The sequence below is a fragment of the Xiphias gladius genome, chromosome 23 (assembly GCF_016859285.1).
Source record: "Xiphias gladius isolate SHS-SW01 ecotype Sanya breed wild chromosome 23, ASM1685928v1, whole genome shotgun sequence".
Classification (NCBI taxonomy): domain Eukaryota; kingdom Metazoa; phylum Chordata; class Actinopteri; order Istiophoriformes; family Xiphiidae; genus Xiphias; species Xiphias gladius.
Genome location: NC_053422.1, coordinates 4461695 through 4481211, shown reverse-complemented (window position 1 = coordinate 4481211; position 19517 = coordinate 4461695). Strand labels below are relative to the sequence as shown.

General features: G+C 45.0%; 3 protein-coding genes across 3 annotated transcripts; all 3 read left to right on the top strand.

Moving 5' to 3' along the window:
• The first annotated feature begins 575 nt into the window (after positions 1 to 575).
• LOC120785269 (snRNA-activating protein complex subunit 1-like) lies at positions 576 to 1920 on the top strand. The gene has a single exon (XM_040119838.1). It carries the CDS (start codon positions 646 to 648, stop codon positions 1723 to 1725), a length of 1080 nt encoding a protein of 359 aa, XP_039975772.1. The 5' UTR covers positions 576 to 645; the 3' UTR covers positions 1726 to 1920.
• A 1293-nt stretch (positions 1921 to 3213) lies between these two features.
• arl9 (ADP-ribosylation factor-like 9) lies at positions 3214 to 8752 on the top strand. The gene is made up of 4 exons (XM_040120333.1): positions 3214 to 3744; positions 5098 to 5275; positions 5375 to 5550; positions 6013 to 8752. The coding sequence occupies exons 1-4, from the start codon at positions 3463 to 3465 to the stop codon at positions 6187 to 6189; spliced, it is 813 nt and encodes a 270-aa protein (XP_039976267.1). The 5' UTR covers positions 3214 to 3462; the 3' UTR covers positions 6190 to 8752.
• A 1901-nt stretch (positions 8753 to 10653) lies between these two features.
• Positions 10654 to 17453, top strand: LOC120785557. Its single transcript, XM_040120368.1, has 6 exons — positions 10654 to 10671; positions 11068 to 11202; positions 12758 to 12880; positions 15476 to 15617; positions 16340 to 16465; positions 17091 to 17453. Exons 2-6 carry the CDS (start codon positions 11099 to 11101, stop codon positions 17220 to 17222), a joined length of 627 nt encoding a protein of 208 aa, XP_039976302.1. The 5' UTR covers positions 10654 to 10671; positions 11068 to 11098; the 3' UTR covers positions 17223 to 17453.
• Positions 17454 to 19517: the final 2064 nt, after the last annotated feature.

Here is a 19517-nt window from a genome sequence, read left to right as displayed (position 1 = left end):
CTGTAAATAATGAAAATCTTAAGTAATGAATTTCAGTGTTTGATTGTTATACCAGCTGAATGGAGTTTAGACTGATAACAGGACTACGATGATGGAGGCTGCCGATGAAACAATAAGCGAGGCGTTCTACACCACTGTAGTTCAACGCTAAGTAAAGATAATCTGTAATGAGCTTTGCCTCATTAGGTGATGTTCAGTCATGTGCAGCGTATAGGACACGTTGCCGTCTTCACTATTTTCCCGACACCAGTTGTTAATCTGTGCTTTCATGAAATTGGGTTAAAGTTTACATAAATGGTTTAAAAGCAATTTAACCCCCATAATTTTTTATAATTGTGTTTTGACTGAGGGCTTATTAATATTTTACCTTTACAGATTATTATTAATCATGTGCACTGATTTTTTTTTTTTTTTTTCTAACATATGCCCTCGTGGAAACCTTTTAGTAGCAGGTGGATTAAAATGGTAACAATCACTGTTTAAAATTGCTGCAGCAGTACTTTTTGATGAGTTTGGTTGATTGGTTAATTGCCAGAATTGACCCCGCCCTCGGGTGATTGGCCAAAAGCGAGCCTCACCTGCCTGGATTCCCAACGCCTCTTCTGACGAGCGGTTTTGAGGGCTTCAGTCCTGAAAGGTGGCAGGATGCCTCGTTTGCCGCCCACTTACTCAGATTTCTTCTTCAACCCTCTGACAGAAGATGTGGAGGAACTCCTGGCTCATTTCCAGCAGACGGACTCGGTGAGATATGAGGCCTTCTCAGCCATTTGGAGGGAGATGGGCTTCTCGTATGTCTTCACAGGCATCACGAGTATGGCTGAGATGAAGAGGTTCTGCAGAGTAACATTAGCCACGGCCATGAAGTACTTCCTGCCGCCATACAGCTATCAGATTAGAGTAGGAGGCTTGTATTTGTTGTTTGGTTTTTACCACACGCAGCTTGCCATACCACCCGTGAAGATTAGACTCGCTCTGAAGGACTGGGATCAAGTTCAGAAGTTTCTAAAAGATTCTCTGGACACTGGGCATCACGACGTGGTCTATATCTATCGGAAGCTTGTTGCAGCCAAAGCTATACACTACGCCGCCATGCCGCATTTTCTCAGCTTCCAAAAGCAGAGGCAACCAAAGAGGGAACCTGTGGTTGCAGAGTTTCTGGGGAGGAGCACGGCAGTGCAGGAGCTCGTCTCCGCAGACATCCTGGAGGAGCTGACCAACATCCAGAGCCAGTACGAGAAGCTGAAGGAGGCCACAGCGGAGGTCAGCTGCCAGGACACCGTGACCCGCCAAGACTTTGCCTCCTGCCTGAAAGACTGCGCGTCAGAGTTCCTCGCGTGGCAGCAGAGGACTTTCTCCCAAGGTGAGAAAGACGGGAACTCCGGAGATGATGCAGAGAAGCCGGCTAATGGCGAGTCCAGCAGCAGCAGGGCCATGCTCCTCTCCTCCATCAAGCACAAGAGCTACAGCAGCTTCCAAGAGGCGTCCAAGTCCCGGAGGCACCGCCAGGCAGAGATGGTGGACTCATCCAGCTCGGGAGCAGAGCAGATCCAGGAGACTGCGGCTGCTCAGAGAAGGAGGCCGCCATCACTGAGGGCCCGGACCTGGAAGAGCCTCGGGGTGACGCAGGAGAAGAGAAAGCCGCAGGCCTGGCTCCTGAGTGCTCCGGAGCAGCAGGAGAAGGTCCCGGCGAAGAGGACCAACCAGGTAGCGCCCTTCAGACCGTGATGGGAAGGGAGAGGGAGGACTCCCAGGTTCTGTCCCCCCAGGTTCAACCTAGCTCACTTCATTTGGGGGAAAAAAGCCCATTTAATTTGATAATCAGTTGGATCTGAGTTCATTTTTGTCTGTTCAGTTACTGCATTAATAGTATTTAACTGGAACCCTTGAACTTGTCAGTAAATGTTCTGATCTGCTAATGAATTTGTCTCTCATTCTAATTTCTACTTTTTTTTTGTTTGTTTCATTAATGAATTGTTGGTGAGTCCCCTTCTGTTGATTGACCAGCTAATTAATCAATCAGCTGATCATTTTAGATCCCACTCAGTTTAACACAAACTGCAGCTTTAATATTTATCAAAGTTCTCTACATGAGAGGTTTTCTCTGTAATTTTCAAGTCTTCGGTCGTTCGCCGCTTTCTTTAGACATGTTAAAATAAAAGTCCCCAAACGTATGTTTATATCTCAGACACATATATATCGTCACAAAAGATGAAAATAACACATAAGACAAATGCAGGAAGTAGGACACTAAAAACAAAGTAAAAATTTTTTTTTTTTTCTAAAGACAAAAGAGATTTTTAAAAAATGAAGGGAAAAAAAAGTTGTGTAGTATAAGCAAACTACACTGTACGTCAGGTTACATTAGTGAATGTTGTTGTTGTATAGTAAGATAACTATTCATTTTTGCCCCAGGGCAAAGATTTATGGTTGGGGCCCCACTGACCCTCAATATACAGTACATGGCCTTATTTCCTTGGGCACCCAGAAGCCAACCATCTGTCTAGAGCTGAAATGACGAAAGTCAGTTAATCGATCAGTTGAATGAACCGGCAGTTGCGATTATTCAAGTTCAATTGTTCAAGTCTTTTTGTTTTTTAAGGAAAAGTGGAACAAATTCACAAGTTCCACCCAAGTTCCACTATTTTGGTTTTAAAATTTTAGTCGGACAGAACAAGAAATGGGGAGTTGTGATGAGCATTATTTTTAAACCATTTTCTAAAATTTTAAACCATAAATTGCTAATTTATTAATAAATAAATAGACAATAAAAAATAAAATCTATGCTGGGTTCTATGTGCGCCAGTTGCTTTAGATAAAACACACTGTATTTACAAATAGATACACATGAGCACGGTACAATCTAGAAATAATACAGGCCCTAAAACTGAAAACATAAAAAAGTAAACAAATAAAAACTTGACCTACAGACCGGCAACGAAGGGCCCATCGTTGCTGATATGGCACTTTCGTGGCTCCCATTCATCAACGGTACAACCAGGTGACCTATGGTGAACCCTGGGCCTTTCTGGGGCCCCCGGGAGTCTCGTCCAGACTCCACCGTGGGTTCTTACAATATCATAGTGTTTTTAAGGCCTTTTAAAGTTTGTCTTAAAAAGCCCCTTGTTTTAAAAATCACAGTCATATCACAAGAGAACTATTAAAAACTGAGAAACGGAGGAAGAAAAGAAACCCCACACACACAGGAGAAGCCATTGGGGGGTCTGAGTCAGTGCGCCCCCTGGCGGCCAGACTCTAACGCTGCATCAACAAAGCGCAGCAGCAGCAGCGGCGCACTTCAGCCCGGAAATATCGTTAGAAGAAGTTCCCCCCGAGCTTCCTGTTCGTTAATCCACTTGTTGAGGAGAAGAGGGCGGGGGCGGGAGTTGGAAGTTAAAAGCCTCAACAGAAACGCACACAATGCCGCTCTGAAACACGACGGTGGACGCGGCAGTGGCGAGCACCATGTTCGGTTTGAGAGAGGCCGGCGTCCTCGGCGCCTCCGTCGCCCTAGCGGGGGGAGTCGCCTACCTCATCTGGAACTACACGTTCTCCTCCGGGCAGAAGAAGCGTCAAGCCCGGCCCGGACAGGACGGTAGACGTCCCGGAGGGGAAGGAGAAGGCCAGAGGAGCGGGAAGGAGGAGGAGGAGGGGAGGAGGAGCGAGGACTCAAAGACCGGACAAACTGTCGTGGTCGCGGCCGCTGCGCCTGTTGCTTCCGCCGCCAAAGCTCCGTCATCGCCTGAGGTAAAATGCAAAGGAGCAAGACCCACAACACGACACTCTTTGTAGTGTGTGTGTTGTGTGTCTTTCTCCGTTGTTGACTCGTCCATTTCTTTTCTTTTTTTTTCCTTTCCGTCCCTTGTTCGACCGACTTTGATTCCCTTCACACGGGGGGGGGGTGAAGGCCCGAGGGGTCGGAGGCGACCCGCCGCTGAGCCCATCCGGGCCACCAGGTGTCCTCATATGAACGTTAACGGCGAGAAAAACCCTTCACATTGAGGAAACTGTACCTCTGATAAGCAACGTTATTGGATTAAAAAAAAAAAAGCTGCTGTAGATTAAGGTCAAAGGTCATAGAAGATAGACCAGAATGCACCGCAGCTACGAGACGCGTCACGGGCTAAGTTCGGCCTCAAGTGTGAACTCGCGCCATGATTTATAAAATACTTTATCACCAGATGAACGTGTGTATTTTTATGGCCGCGAGACTCAGAAGCAACTTTAGGCGAGTTCTCCGGGGGTTCGCCGTGTGGTATTCTGGGAAATCTAGGACATTACTGTTAAGTTAACGTCAGTAGTTCAACCATGGCCAGATAACTGTAATATACAGTATATATACAGTGTATAATTATTGGTTATTAAAGGGGCAATATGCAAGTATTTTAGTTGGAAAAACTCAAACAATAACTGAGAGAATCAACAGACTGTGAAGAATGAACAGTTCTGACGTTGTGTCAGAGACGTCTTTTCAACTGTGTCGCAGAGAAATCTCCTGAAGGTAGCATGCTAGCCGGCTGGCCCCGGCCCGTCCGCTCTCGTGACACCACTTTGTACCTCAAGAGGCGGCAGTGAGTCGCCGTGGCGTCCGGTCTGCCCTCGGTCCAACATGACAGGAGGAAGAGGTAGGAACTTAGGGCAGCCTATGAACCCGTGCCGCGGCCGCGCGCTCTCGGCGACATTCCTCAAACCCTTTCCCCAACATCAGCGCTCGATGCTGCTGCTCCCCCCCGGCGTTCCTCCGCCCCTGGTGGCTCGTCCTCCGCTCCGGGATCTGTCCCGGTGGGCCCGATGGCCAGTCCGACTATGGCACAGGGGGAGGAGGGACCAAGCAGTGCACTTCCTTGTTTCTCACGATAGGCGTGGACACTCCGACTTTCTTGTAATATGCTGCCCCCTATTTGTTTGGAGTCTGAGTTGGACAGGTGGCCAGTTCTTACACACTGGCCCCTTTTAAAATAATTTTGTACAAGCGATGTACTGAGCGTCCTTGTAATATTGGGGCAAAAACTTAAAGCATCACACAAACACCGGCACTGTAAACTTTCAAACAACACCCTGCCCTGATCTGACGTGTACCGGTCTCCGTGTGTGCTGCAGTCCAGGCCCGTGGAGCCCAGAGGGACGCAGGTTCTGGTTCTGGGTCTGGATGGAGCCGGTAAGACCAGCCTGCTGCACTGTTTGGCCACGGGCGGCCTGGAGCAGGACATGCAGCCGACACAGGGCTTCAACGCCGTCTCCATCAACAGAGAGGACCTGCACATCGAGTTCCTAGAAAGTGAGTCCGCACCCTTGTCCAACACCTGAACCCGGTCGCCGTAAACAAAAGAGGCGGCGGCGAGCGTGACGGTGGCCTGTCTCTTGTCTGTCTTGCCAGTTGGGGGTAAAGAGGAGCTGCGACCATACTGGCAGAGGTACATGCCCAAGGCTCTTCTGCTGGTGTTCGTGGTCGACGCCTCCGACCCACGGCTCTTCCCGGTCGCTAAGAAACATCTACACGAGCTGCTGGCGTCTGACGCCCGCCTGCCTGTAATGGTGCTGGCCAACAAGCAGGTGAGCACAGAAGAAAACCACTCCGGGCTGTTTTCAACAAAACGGTTTATAATTAGAGGCTTTCAACGCAGCTTGGGTTTGGGTTCAGATGGGCCGCAGCTAACGGTGAATTTTATCATCTATTGTCAGTAGATATTAACTTTTGTCAGTGAGAAAATACTTGATCACATTGTCGTTCGCGCCTAACTTGAATTGCGTTCAGCCCCTTAGTAACGCTGCTTCTTAATCCAACAAAAACTGATTTTAAATCCCAGCGGAACCTCTCTCGAATTCGGGCAAAACTGAGTAGGATATTTGGAGTCCAAGTCTTAAAGCGCGAAAGTCGAAACAAAAGATGAGGTGTTTTATTCAGATTAGTCCACCCTGTTTTTTTGTTTTTTAATAAAGTGAGAGGACGATTACTTTTTTTTTTGAGATTCAACCCCACCCAGATGTCTCCTCACGCTCTCCTCATGTCTCCAGGATCTTCCAGGCGCCGGCAGCATCACCGACCTCCACGACGCCCTGTCCCTGTCCGAGGTCGGAGAACGCAGGCTGTTCATCATCGGTACCCACGTGAAGAAGGGAGAGGCGGAGCTGAGCTCAGGCGTTCAGGACGCCCGGGACCTGATCTTCCAGATGGTTTGCGAGAGCAGATGAAAACTCTCTGGTTACGGCACGTTGGTGGTTGTCACTCGGTCCTGTGTTTTTGATCAAATTCAATAGGTTCTTTGCACTTTACTGTTTTCACGACACCAGGTTGGCTTAAACTCTTAAACTCTAATTTATTTGTGAGAAAATTAAAACTTGTTGTCTTGGTACGTTACAGTTGGGATTAAAGAACATATTCTTGTTTCATCGTCACCAAATGACCAGATCTGAAAGATAAAACGATATATATATTTTTTTCCCCCAGACCTATCTTTATTTAAGCTGGGGGACTCTCCCAACAACCTCTTTTTCAAATTTTATCCTCACCAAAAAAATTATTATTTTTTTGTCTCAGCAGGTGATGGACGGAGCCGTTTATTTTTGCTCTTTATTCATCTCTTACTGTCACTGAGCACGGTAGATGATGATCCACGAGCAACTCGAAACGGCAGTTCGGGCCTCTGCCTTCAGGTTTTCACGCGGGTAGTCAGGTGGCACAGAATCGCAGTGGGTTTATTTTCCGGCTGCAGATTCACCCAGACCATCTGTGTACCTGCTGGTTGCAGCTTTATCACCAGCAATCAGGTAACATCATAGTTTCTTTTTTTCTTTTTCTTGTTTTTTTCTTGTGAGTGTGTATGCAGACAAAAATGTTAAAGCACTGTTGTAACAGACTTTTATTTTTCTGATTTGGACTGTGTCATCACGTTATTTGTGTTACTCACCTCCGACTTAAAGCTGTACCGGGCAAGATTTTCACGAGGAAATAAACATATCTTATCAGTTTAAAAGTGCAAAGCGAGGCTCCAATCCCAACAGAGTGTTACATGAATTAACCATTGGTCCGCATTACATCGGTGCAGTCAACGGAAATTTTCCGAGCAAAGCACAAACCTCAAGGGGACTCTGCTGGATGCAGGTCAGTGATGGTGCGTGGCGTGTTCTCTGGGTGTTTTTAAATTCTCATTCTTTTTAAACGAGCAGTGGCCTCGTCCTGCCATTTTTTTTTTTTTTGAGGCCGCCATGAAAACATTGCTGAGTGCGGCTTTAAGAAAAAGGTAGGCTTTAAACTCGTCGGAGTCGTTGACAAGCTTTCTGTCGCGCCGTTAATATTGAAATCAAAACATCACTTCAGCGGGAGACCTCGATTATTTAACGTCTAAATAAAACAGCTGTTTGTTGAAGCAGGGGGCGCCGAAACTGAGGGCGGCTTACTCCAGTAATCAGTCGTTTTATTGTAGTTTCATTAACGATGTTACCAAACCGTAACACTACCTGATAGGATTTCTCGCTGGAGTGTTATTGTTAGATGACAGCTTTAAAAGCAAAAGAACCTTTATGGTAAAAGTTCTTTGGTGTCTACTTTGATACGTGTTTTGTCTTGATCTTAAGAAGGGAATGAGACGTTATCTTGGAAAGGGAATATAAACCACATGTTTTTCTTAATATCTTTTGAATAGCCTTTATGTCTAAGCTTTATACTCCTCATTTTATCTAATTACTGTTACATTTGATGAAATCTGTCCAGTTCACTGTCTGTAAACTTTGGGATAAAAGCAAACTACGTTATTGAATTGTGCAAAGCCTTCATAGTGTCGGGTCCACACGTATTTGACGGTGACACAATTGTCGTAATTTTGCCTCTGTCCACCAACACAATGGATTTGAAATGAAGCCAATGAAGATGGGATTAAAGTGTCGACCTTCAACTTTAATTCAAGGGGTTTAACAAAATACTGCATTAATTACTACTGGAATTACAGCCATTTTTATACGTAGTCCCTCATTTTTATTTTTTTTATATCTCTCTCTCTCTCTCAGGATTATTTTTAATACTTCTTGATTGTAGACTCTGACAATAACACACCTGCCTCCTGAAGAGTGTTCTAGGCCTGAACAGTTGATGTGAAGGGTTTTTTCTTCACCGAGGAAAGAATTCTGTGATCATCCACTTTTGTTGTCTACTCTGCTCTTCCAGGCCCTGATTGTTGATTTGGCCACTCCTAAAAGTTTCTGTCATCTGTCTGATTTTGTTTTTTAGTTTTTGGTTTTGTTTTTTCAGACTAATGATGGCCTCCTTCTCTGGCATCGAAACCCATTTGAACCGCATATTGAGAGTTCGCATGATCAGCTGGAATCCTCTTTTATCCGATCATTTTTCATAAAATAACGAGGGAACAGCCCCTGGAAAATTAGGGGCTATCGATAAAAATGGCTTCCTAAACGACATTTTTGTTAAACCCTTTGCATAAAAGCTTAAAGTCTACAGTTCAGTCACATCTTGGTGGCTTCGTTTTCAAATCCATTGTGGTGGTGGACAGAGGCAAAACTACTTAATATTAAATTGTGTCACTGTCCAAATACTAATGGACCTGACTGTATGTACCATTTTTGAGGAATGTAAATTTTCCAAAGAGCACTTTTAAAGGGGGAAAAAAAAAAAAAATTCATCCAAAATTTCTTATTGTTTTCCAAAACTCGCCCGATATAAAGAATTGTGTGAAAAGATTCCTCCTGGTTCGATATCGTCTTACAAACTGTTTTTCACACTCAAATAAAATGTTCCCAGCAATTTGCCGCGGTGTTTTCCTTGTAATTTCACGCATTGAACGCATCCACATACACGACAGTCTCTCCCTGTTGTCCCATCAGGACACAATGCGCTTCCATGTTTATGGGGGTAAAGCTAATAATAATGGCAGCTTATCCGAGAATGCAGATTGACTTCCCACGTGAGGAGAAACCTTCAAAAAAAAAAACCAACTTTGTCCTAACACGGCTCCTGGCATTTATTCTGTCGGAGCACGTCTGTAGCTGGAATCTGATCAAAACGCACACGGGCTCCGCAGAGACACTGCCGCGGCCAGCCCTCGCCCGCTGGCCTGGACGTATCACTTTCGTTTTAACATCCTGCATCGGGATTCTCGAGACGGCAAGACGGGGCGGTTTGACCCGGCAGACTCCAGTTTCAAGGAGTCCTTGGGCTCGGAGTTGGTTGCCGAGGACTCCCGGCCCCATAGCGACCGCGGGAGATCAGAGTGACACCGTCGACGGGGCAGCAAGCCGACACGTCCGGCCCGCGGAGCTGCGGCAAGTCGAGATGGGGTCTGGGAAACAAGGTCAATTTAACGGCTCTTATGTGCAACGGAGTCTACAACCACCTGTGGTCTGATATTTACAGTCTCACGTCTTCTGTTGTCGATTCTTGTAGGTATTCAGTCCAGATTTGGTCCATCACACAGGTGGAGTAACATCTTTTTTTTGTTTGTTTGTTTTTTCAGTGGCTGCATCTCTCAGATGCATCCACCGTTGCCTGCGTCAATGAGTTGACCAGTCTGGACAAGTGTGTTTAGAGTGTGTTTATTTTGGCTACTTTTGAGCACCTATTGAATATTTACCAGAGTGCGCTTGTTTGCTCATTTGCGTATTTGTTTATTCACGCGTCATTTCTATCGTATAGCCTTTCGCAGCAGTGTATGTATATAGGCATCCTTACAAAGATGGATGCACATTTGAGAGTTCTGGAGTGAAAGGGTCACGGCTGACATAGTGAGGTGAAAAAAATAAGTGGCTGATACATCCAGCTTCTGCCCCCCCCCCCGACTGAGGAAGTACGGATGCAAACTTGACCAAAGTAGCCTAATTATTGGAAATTCATTTGTATGAAACAAATACTGTAACAGTATCCACATTTATATAATCAACAGTGTTTCACAGAATCCAATTTATAACTATTCATAATATATAACTTGACAGGTGGTACTTGAGCTCATCCGCCAGGGCTGTGGCAGGGTGGATCAGATGACCACTGGCCTGGCGTCTGTCTAATTTCCTTCACTTTAATTTTGTGTTTTTATTCACTTCATTTTAAATAGTTGCTTCTCCGCCTCTTTTTATTGCCTCCTCTTAGCCACTGGAACCCGTCCCTCACTTGGGATCAATAAAATCTTATCTCGTCTTATCTTATTTTCACTTTATTGCAGTGTGTTTGCCCATAACTGTCGCTTTCCGCTTATGTTTTCCTTTTTTTTTCTTCCTCCCCAATGTAGTTACATCCATATACATGCTTGAGGTTAAAGGAGAAGTCTGAGCCTAAAAATCCAAAATGCTCTCTCTCAGGCAGAACTGCAAAATAAAAAATAAAAACACTGTAATGAAAGTTAATGACTCACAGATGAACTCTGACAGTTGCGTCTTTGAGTTTGATTAGTGGCCAGAAGTTGAGGTTTCAAATTCAAAACCAAATGTTCAAACTTAAGCGTAGGATCCTGTTTTTTTTTTGGGTGTTGCAGCTCTGCCTGAGAGTAGAAAAGCCTCAGCAGAAGCAGTGACTGCATGTTCCCCCTGCTCCCAAAGTGCCTGAATTACACTTGGATTTTACGCTGATTTGTGTGGGGGGGTTTTCTTGGTGAATATTGTGTGTCCTTTTGGCAGGATCTTGGAGCTGGCGCGGCACAAAGCCTCGAAAACGATTTGGGCTACGACTCCTTGGTGAGCAGCTGATTCATATACGAGCTTCTATCGAATCCTTTCCTACGCATGTAGCAACAGACACGCCTTTCCTGAAACCGTAAGAGGTATCGCAGTGGCCTCTGTTCATTGCACGTTTGGTTTTGCCGTATTTCAGCTGTATTTCAAGGCGAGCACTGCTCCAGCTGTTAAATCACATGAGACTGCATGTTTGTTCATTGATCCAGTGTGAAATTGACTCCAAGAATCCAGGAGCCCTTTGTGGTCAGCGTTTCCTTCCTCGGGTGCAATTTCTCAAAAACCAACATCATTAAAGACAGACGTTTGGCACGCTCACATCCTTCCCCGTGCACCAACAGTCTCATGAACGCAGCTCCCCTGATTGGGAAAACTTTTTTCATCTTTTTCGTCGATCAGCGAGAAGCTGAGCTGGGGCAACCAGGAGCCGATGTGGCCCGTCTCCGCCTCAGCGCTCGGAGCCATTCCAAGTGCAAGAATCCAATACCTGGCCAGGCACAAAAGGGACCTCTCAGCAAGGGAGGACCAGCGCAGGTAACTGTAGCCTGTCTGCACCTGGGTCATTATTGATGAGTCTATCAAAAAAGCATGAGAGGGGAAAGGTCTGTTTGTGTTCATGCTCTAAAGGGGTGTACACGCGCTTTTTCTGTTCTGCTTCATCGACGCAGTTGTGGAAATGTTTGCGGAGCTGAGAGGTAACAACCTCGAAGTCCCTCCGATGCCGTCTGGCAACAGATGTTGATCCGGGGAAACTGTAAAGTGAGGTTCAGGACTCCTGCCAGTTGCATCCTGATCACCCCCCGAGAGCCGTCGGGCTCAATTAGCGGGGAGGGGAAGACGTGATGGCAGTTCCGGCCCCCGAGGCTTTTATTTCGATGTCGTTTGTTGTTTCCTGACCCAGCTGTCAGATTGAAACGCGCAGCAACATGCGGTGTAATTGAATCAGAGGCCCACACAGGAAGTGCAGCTCCCAGAAGAGTAATAAGAAAATCGCTGTAAGTGATGATGACAGCAATCGCGTGCTGGTTTGCTTCCAAGCAGTGGATTCACGGTACGGAGGAACTGTGGGAAGATACCGATTCGGGCTGCTGAATACACAGACAGGATTTTGTTTTTTGCACTCGTTTGTTGAAAACAAAAGTTAGACTGTGATAAGTGTATTTGCAGGTCTGTTATCGTCCGATAATTGCACTGCCGTTCCACATCTAATCAGATCAGTCTGTGAGTCAAGAAGTCCAGTCCGTTCTGTTCATTTCTCTTCCAATCATTTGGCAAAACATCGCAACAAAAGACTATTTATTTATTACAACGTGGCATCGAATATCATGATATTTTTACTGTGATACCTCAATATCAAAAGCGTGACGATATCTACTGGTGACGGCTGGAGCCTGTGTTCAGTATTGGGCTGCAAATAAGGATCATTGTCATCAATTTACCTGCTTTTTTTTTTTTCTTTTTCATTAATCAGGTTTTTTTTTCTTTCCCCTAAAAAGGGGGAAGAAGTGCATTTATTTCTTAAAATAAACTGCAGTGTGTTCACGGTAATGAGGGAACAAGTCACCCGGTGCAACAGCGTAGCTCATTTACGTGTTTTTCATGGAGCTCTATGGCTCAAAGGAGTAAGATGTGTGTGGGATCAATTCACTGTCGGTCTTAGTATTTTAAGGGGGTTTGTTGACAATCAGAAAAATCCTGAATATCACTAAATCGATCCTTTTCCAGTTTGAATCAGTCAGGAAGGATTTTGCTTGACACATTCCCTGCTTGAATTTTGCTTTAAGAACAAAAAACAATGATCAAAACGACTCCGTCATCAGGGAGCGTTTGACCTCATTTATGTGCCATTCCACTGTCTCCAATAGGGGTGTAACAATATTTAAATGTTGTTGTGGGTGTAGATGATTTTCCACTCATACCTCTGTCATCAGCAGAGCACTGACACCTATCCATTGTTCTGCCCCCCACCCCTCCTCCCTCTCCTCCTCCTCCTCCTCCTCCTTCCTTCTGGCTGGAGACATTGTTTTGTCCCAGACGCACAACACAACATGCTATAATGGATGTGGTAATAGCTTCCATTTTCCTGCAGGAAGGAAGAGGAGGTGGGCTTCGTCAGGAAGACCCAGCATCCTTCCTCCGAGACGTCACAGTACGAAAACATTGTCCGCTTGTCAACACCCAAAACCAGGGGCCCCGGCTCCCAGGAAGCAGGGTAAAAGCCTCACTAGACATCAAACGCAACCGGCAAAGTTAACGTTAAACTGAGCCAAACCCAAGTCAAATCAGTGCGTCATGATGTTTAAGGTTATTGACAGTAGATGCCCGTGATCACGGCGGAAGCCGTGGAGCCCAGTAAGAGCCCAGTACTGATTTCGTGATTTTAATGTTAGAAGATGTAGATGACATTAAAGTTGAAACTGAGCTAAATTTGGTATATAAAAATATATATATATATATATATGGGTCAAAATAACATATAAGCATTGTTCCAGTGAAATAAAGTTCTTGAAATTCTCCTAAATCAGCAGTTACCTGCAACTTACAAACGTCTAAACAAACCCTCACTTCTCTCCCAAATTTTGTCCGGTTCTGACCCGGATGTCCATCCACGTTTTGCAAAGCCACCAAAACTATGCTCTCCAGGAGGGTTTTTACACAGTGCGTTGCACCTTCTGGCGCCGGAATCGCACGCCTGCCGGTCATAAGCGACAAACTGAGAACTTCAGCTGTCGACGGCTCCAGACGAAAAGTCGGGAGATCACTTAATCCGCCCAACGGCTGTTGGGACATGCCGCCACGAGTGTCAGTACAAAATGCTGTGCCGATCGGCTCAACGGTAGTCGCGGTATCTCACAGCGTAGGCAGATGCGGTCAGCGTCGGGGCTGTTATTGCTTTGGGCACTGACCCTCCTGCCATGGAGGGTCCCGGGGTTTGGAGCTGGCGTGTTAGCTTCCTGGTTGACTAGTAGTGAAGTTGTTCTTTTAGACAAATTCGACTTTTCAGGAGCTAATGTAACCAAAGCCAAACCAATGCCATTGGCGTTATCCTCTGACTTTAGTCTGTCAAAGATGCCACATTGCTGCATATGTCAACCAGCAAGTGACAATAAAAATCGCCTTACAGATACGTTTGAGGTCATTTAGATACGATGCCACCTTTTGCACTATTCGCACACTAGAGGGCACTGACAAGTTTATTTTTAAATTTAAACACTCGGTTGTCAGTTTATTAGGCACACCTTGCTAAAACTAATGCAGTCTAACACATCCACTCTGCAATAAATCCTCCTTCACGAAGGTCATGAGGTATATAACACCTTCATTGATTTGAATGCGGGTGGAAAAAATAATCGAAAAATAATAGAAAATAATAGAAATGCCTGTCAGCATTACGCAGTGCAGTTCAACAACACCACAAATCAATATTGGTAGCAGCCTAAACTAGCACTTAAACGATCAGACAAGTGACCTATTAGTCAATAGTCAGAAAAATTGAACTATATTGATCACAGATAAAGTTACCAAGTAATATTTTGCCATTTTTATAGCAAAAAATGCCCAAAACTCTCTGGTTCCAGCTTCTCAAATGTGGGGATTTGCTGCATTTCTCTGCTTCACATTATTGTAAATTGAACATCTTTGGGGTTTGATGTAAACAAAACACAAAACAAAACAAAAAACTCATCTCTGACTCTGGGACCCGACATAACTGTTTGACACGGTTTGACTAAGCAATAAAACAACTGACCAAAGTTCACGAGTTCAATCGTTCTTCGCAGTAGAAACCAGAGTTAGTCTGCACTTCTTGAATTAATTCCATTTTTTTATGACTGTGTTTTTCTTATTATCTTTTCTCCACCGACGGCAACATTGTGGGAACACATTTACCATCTCAAACTACTGCTTTAATGCTAAGAAATGTGTACAATATGTACAACAGCTCCATGACAGACTCTTTCAGGTGTCTGTTTTAGAGATTGTTTGCACGTCCGACCCTCCAGTGTCACCAGCTTTTGGCAGATTTGTGACTCCAAACTCCAAAGCTTTTTATTGTCCCTCGCGCAGTCCACATACAAAACCACAGTCTAGAATTTAATCGCTGCAGGATAAAACATATCATAAAGTTAAATATGAGAGGGCCAGGCAGAGGCTCATGTCCAACACTAACATCTCCGCTCCTGTGAGGAAGCCAACGTTTGGACATCTGTTATTTCAGTGTCAGACTTGTGGGAGAGCGAGGAGCGGGGACAATAGAGCTTATTGTCCAAAGCTCAGGACCCCTGGGACGCTCTCGCCGACAGCCGCGGAAGTCTTTTTATAAATCCTCAACACGGCAGCCACAGAACATGCTGTCGTTGGGCATGAACAGAGACTGGTGCAGGGTTTGTGTTCTGAACTCAGTGCACAAAATGAACGTTTGCTTTTTTGTAACTTAAAGAACGGACATTACACCGATTGCTGTTTTAATGCTCTGCACAAAATATAATAATAATAATAATAATCACCAGCTGTCGAAACTTAATCCTCACATCTTCTTTGCTCCAAATATACAACACCAGCAAAAGCAAAATAAAGCCACGTGGCAGATGAACATCGGATACTTTCCCTTCTAAATTTAAACAGATTAGAAATGTCCTTTGGGAATAAAAGCACCCACCTTGAAAAAAGGAGTAGTGCCGTGAAGAGAGAGATTTTGAAAATAAAGATAAAGAAGAATAAAATCTATCATGTATTTGTAAAAAAAAAAAAACATCTCAGGTGTTTATTCCATGCAATGTATTTAAAAGTCTGTCTGTTGGTCCCACAGGCCTCCTCACACACCTCAGTGTGAGAATAATTGTCCGATCTGGCACATCGATCCCAGAGTGAAAACTGCAGCGGTCACACCTCGACTGCTGCGGCTGTCAAACCCCAGGCCGAACCATCAAGACTTCCAGAGCAACGGAGAGGTAAGATCCGAAAAGCGCCTTTTGCGCTGAACGGGCAACGATGCTAATTGCGGATGTCGGCTGACGAGTTGCATCAGCATTATTGCACTGGTTATACAGACCTTGATAGAGGAGGTTTTGGACCCTGTCAGTTTGCGTTGTCCTCATGGCCTACCGGTGTCGCGGTTGGTGTATAGCGAGTGGCCGATATGAGACACTAGACACGGGGGCCATCAGCGAGTTTGCTACACCGAGGTACCTACTCCTCCCCTATCTCTGATCATATCGGACCATTTTAAGCAGATCAGTGAGGGCTGCTGTGTTGGGGTTATCAGATTTACAGGATTTTGCATTGATGTAATTAATCAATGTAATGTACTTTCTCAAGTGAATTTCCAGAAGATGTATTGGATCCCGGCACGTATCGATATTATGATACAAAATCCCATACACTGTGGTGGAGATTATAAAAACTCTAGCTTATCCCTAGATTGTGATGGGCCTTTGGTCGTAAATTTTAGGAACGGTGGCCATTTCGAATGGGGTTGTTGCTGTAGCATGGCCACTGAGCCCCCGTCTTCTTGCATGAAACAAATCGAGACCTTCCTCAGCCACCGCTGGGATTCTTCATTTTTTGATAACTGATGGCTGAAGGCCCGATCAGCCCCCTTGAAGAGACCGTGTAACTTTGTGACCGCCAAGGTGCGCTAAATCTGAACTTCTTTCGTCTGAGTGCACCACAGAGCGTTGGGCCCGCCGCGTCCAGAACGGCCCGCATCTCTCGACGACTGGTCCAGCTCTCACTGCCCAGGCTGAAGGAGAGCAACATCTGCTGCGGGCTTGGACGTCCGGAGGAATCCGTCTGGACCGTAAGAGCGCTCACTGACAACTCATCTTCCCTTCAGGAGCATACCATGTCACTATTTACCGTATTGGTTCCTCTCCTCAGCCGATGGATTTTAAGGATGCCGATTAAATACCATTAGAAGACTCAGAATTCAGTAGTATCCAAGCCATTACTTTTGGGGGGAACATTCCTCCAAAACCGTCTCAGAACAAAACAGTTTTAGCTGGCCTGTATGCTCAACATCACAAAATAAATTGAGATATTTTCCAGCTGTTTGAACCAAATTTCTGTCATGAATTGTGAAATCCTAGCAGGGTGAATAGAATTAAGTGTGGAATTTTCCAATCACTGTCGTCAGCCCAATGGCTATTTCATCCATTCTCTGTTTACATGTAGTTTCCAGATTTTTACTCGCCAATCCGTCCTAATGATCTGTTGTTTTGCAGTCTGGTTCTTATTCCGTATGATTAACAGCTTTTTAAGCCATGAGTTCTGGTCCGTCACTTTCTCAGTTTTCTGAGGCATTTACTCCTCTGACCCCCTTTTTTAAAAACTTACTCTCTCAGCAGTAACTGTCCTTATCATTTACGCCTCGTACCATACGTCTGTCGAAACCCTCTAATATGGTTCATTATCTCCAAGAACAGGTTTCGAGGGCAGCGAGGAGAGCCACAGCAAGTGCCCGCGTCGAAATGCTGGCAACACCGAAGCAGCTTTCCCAGGACTACGTCCCCCCGCGAGGACCAGGGCGGAGCCGAGGAACCGGCCTGTCCACCTGATCTTCCCCCGGCGTCACGGCCAAGTCGGTGCTGATCTAGTTTGCGCTCTTTGTGAAACTAATTCCTGTCAGGCCAAACATGCAACACTTTGATGATACGTCACGGTAAAAGTAAAAATTAAAATTAGGATTTGAGCTTTGAAATTAATCTGAAGCGATGTCAAATACATATAGATCTCGATAAAGGCAGGCTCAACTCTTATTTTGGTGCTTTACTTACACTGGCTTTCAACCTGTCGAAAGATTTTCATATTCATTGTATTTCAACTCTTGATCTAATAATAAAAAATAAAAAAAAAAGACTAGAACGGTCTGTTGAGTTTTTTTTTTTTTTTTTTAGATAATTTGCAGTAACGCCACAAAATGCGCTAAAACCACAAAAACAAGAGAAGCCCTAAACCTCCCTGCAAACTCCAAACAAATGAAAGAAAAATCAAGACGAGCAAAGACGCCGGAATTTAGTGACAGGATCTACATGACAACTTGAGGTAAAAAAAAAAAAAAGAGAGAAAAAGAAAGTTACGAACTCATAAATAAGATTTGAAAATGATTAAATGAGCAGTTGGAGGATTCGAAAAGTTTAAATTCCTAACTCAGTTTGAGAGATCTGGTCGGGAAATGTGTCTGTTTCCCCGCGCCTCTGTTGATATCATTACCATGTGCGTGAAACCTTAAATAAGTCAGTTTTGGATCGCGGTAGTATGACTCATGAAAGATTGCTGGTTCAAATCCCTGATCTTTTGGCAAAATCAGAGCAGAGAAAGTGAGTAATGTGAGGAATAAAAAACAGGTCTGCCTGGGATCTGCAGCCTTTGTCTGAGCCTCGGCGTGATATAGTGATCAGCGTGGTTTTCCCTTTGCCGACGAGCTGGATATTTAGTGTTTATATCACAACCGTGTGTGTATCAATCCTCGTCCATGCACTGATTTTTATTCAGTGTGTAATTCAGACGAAGCCATCCTTGAGCTCCCCTTTCCTCTTGCAGAGGCCCGTGACTTGTCTAGAAAAACCACCGTCTGGCTGCCGTTTAGTTGACAAAGGGGGCCGGGGCTCCAGTTTGGAAATCCAGCGTTAATCCCACTTACACTGCTTTCACAGAAAAACGTGGTCGCAGTCGATGTGCTCAGAGGTGGAGGGCCCCGTGCAGTATTTCAGCTCGGGGCCCCGCGGGCAGGGCGTGGGCTGTGGATTAGCGCGGGCCTGTGGCCCGGCTCGAGGCCTGAGGCCAGCCAGACATCGGAGGGGATTGAACCCACGTCCCGCTGGGAGGCTAATCTGGGATTAGCCTGCTGCAATCGTGACCTGGGACAGCGAGGAAGTGAGGAGGAGGCGGGTGCGTGTACGGGGACAACCAAGACAGAGATTAAACGTTACTCAGCGGAGGAAATTTGATTTAGTTCAACCTGAACTTTATGTTTATAGTCTGTGTTTGTTTGAGGCCTAACAAACGTATTTAGTGCATTTCATTTCGCTTACGAGCACTACAATCTTTTCCATATTTTTGAAACCTGCACTGTTTACACGGCTCAGTCTGTTTTTTTGTTTTCTTTCTCCCGCGCCTTTTGCTGACACGCTGCAAAGTCTTTTTCTAATTACCGGTCTCCAACTGTTGAGCGGCGGAATAGTGTAAAAACCGTCAGTAGGAAAGTGTATCACATCAACTGCACGCTTGTGCGCACACGCGCGTCCTGGCGCGAAATAGGATACAAACAAGACGTGGATCCGCTCGTTAAAACGTTGCCCCATGGCTGCTACTTAGTGCTAGACAAGTTTTAAGATTGCATTTTAGGATTGTCTGCTTACAAAACTTGAGTCCCTTTAGGGCGAGTTTCTGTTTCTTATCACAAAAAGACCAGTTCTTCATTTGTTTCTTCCAAACAAAAATGCAAAACAATTCACTTCCATGGCAGGAAAGAGCCAAATAAAGTTTTCGTACAATTTTTTATTTTTGCCACGATAAAGTAAGAAATGATCTCCTAAATATTCTCATCCATTACAGCCTCAAACTTGACCAGAAATGTGACTCAACATCCTTCTGAATTACATTTTGAACTTGGGAAGTTCAGGAGGTATCTTTATCTTGTGGCTGTTGTTGCCTTAGTGCTGAAACAACACTTTGACAGTAATTTAAGCCATTTATCAAGCAAAAATGTCAAATGTCTTAGTTCCAGCTCCTCAAATGTTGAGATGTGCTGCTCGTATGTGATTTATTTCACTGTAAATTGAATCTCTTTTGGTTTGGACTGGACTAATGGATGGAGGAAGTGATCATGAATATAACGATGTGTGCAGCAT

Bases quoted from the DNA above. Each gene is read 5' to 3' on its own strand.
- LOC120785269 (XM_040119838.1), top strand. From the start codon at position 646: ATGCCTCGTTTGCCGCCCACTTACTCAGATTTCTTCTTCAACCCTCTG.
- LOC120785557 (XM_040120368.1), top strand. From the start codon at position 11,099: ATGTGGCCCGTCTCCGCCTCAGCGCTCGGAGCCATTCCAAGTGCAAGA. The intron at 11,203-12,757 runs GTAACTGTAGCC...ATTTTCCTGCAG, and splicing joins GCAAGGGAGGACCAGCGCAG to GAAGGAAGAGGAGGTGGGCT. The intron at 12,881-15,475 runs GTAAAAGCCTCA...TTGGTCCCACAG, and splicing joins CCCGGCTCCCAGGAAGCAGG to GCCTCCTCACACACCTCAGT.
- arl9 (XM_040120333.1), top strand. From the start codon at position 3,463: ATGTTCGGTTTGAGAGAGGCCGGCGTCCTCGGCGCCTCCGTCGCCCTA. The intron at 5,276-5,374 runs GTGAGTCCGCAC...CTGTCTTGCCAG, and splicing joins GCACATCGAGTTCCTAGAAA to TTGGGGGTAAAGAGGAGCTG. The intron at 5,551-6,012 runs GTGAGCACAGAA...TCATGTCTCCAG, and splicing joins TGGTGCTGGCCAACAAGCAG to GATCTTCCAGGCGCCGGCAG.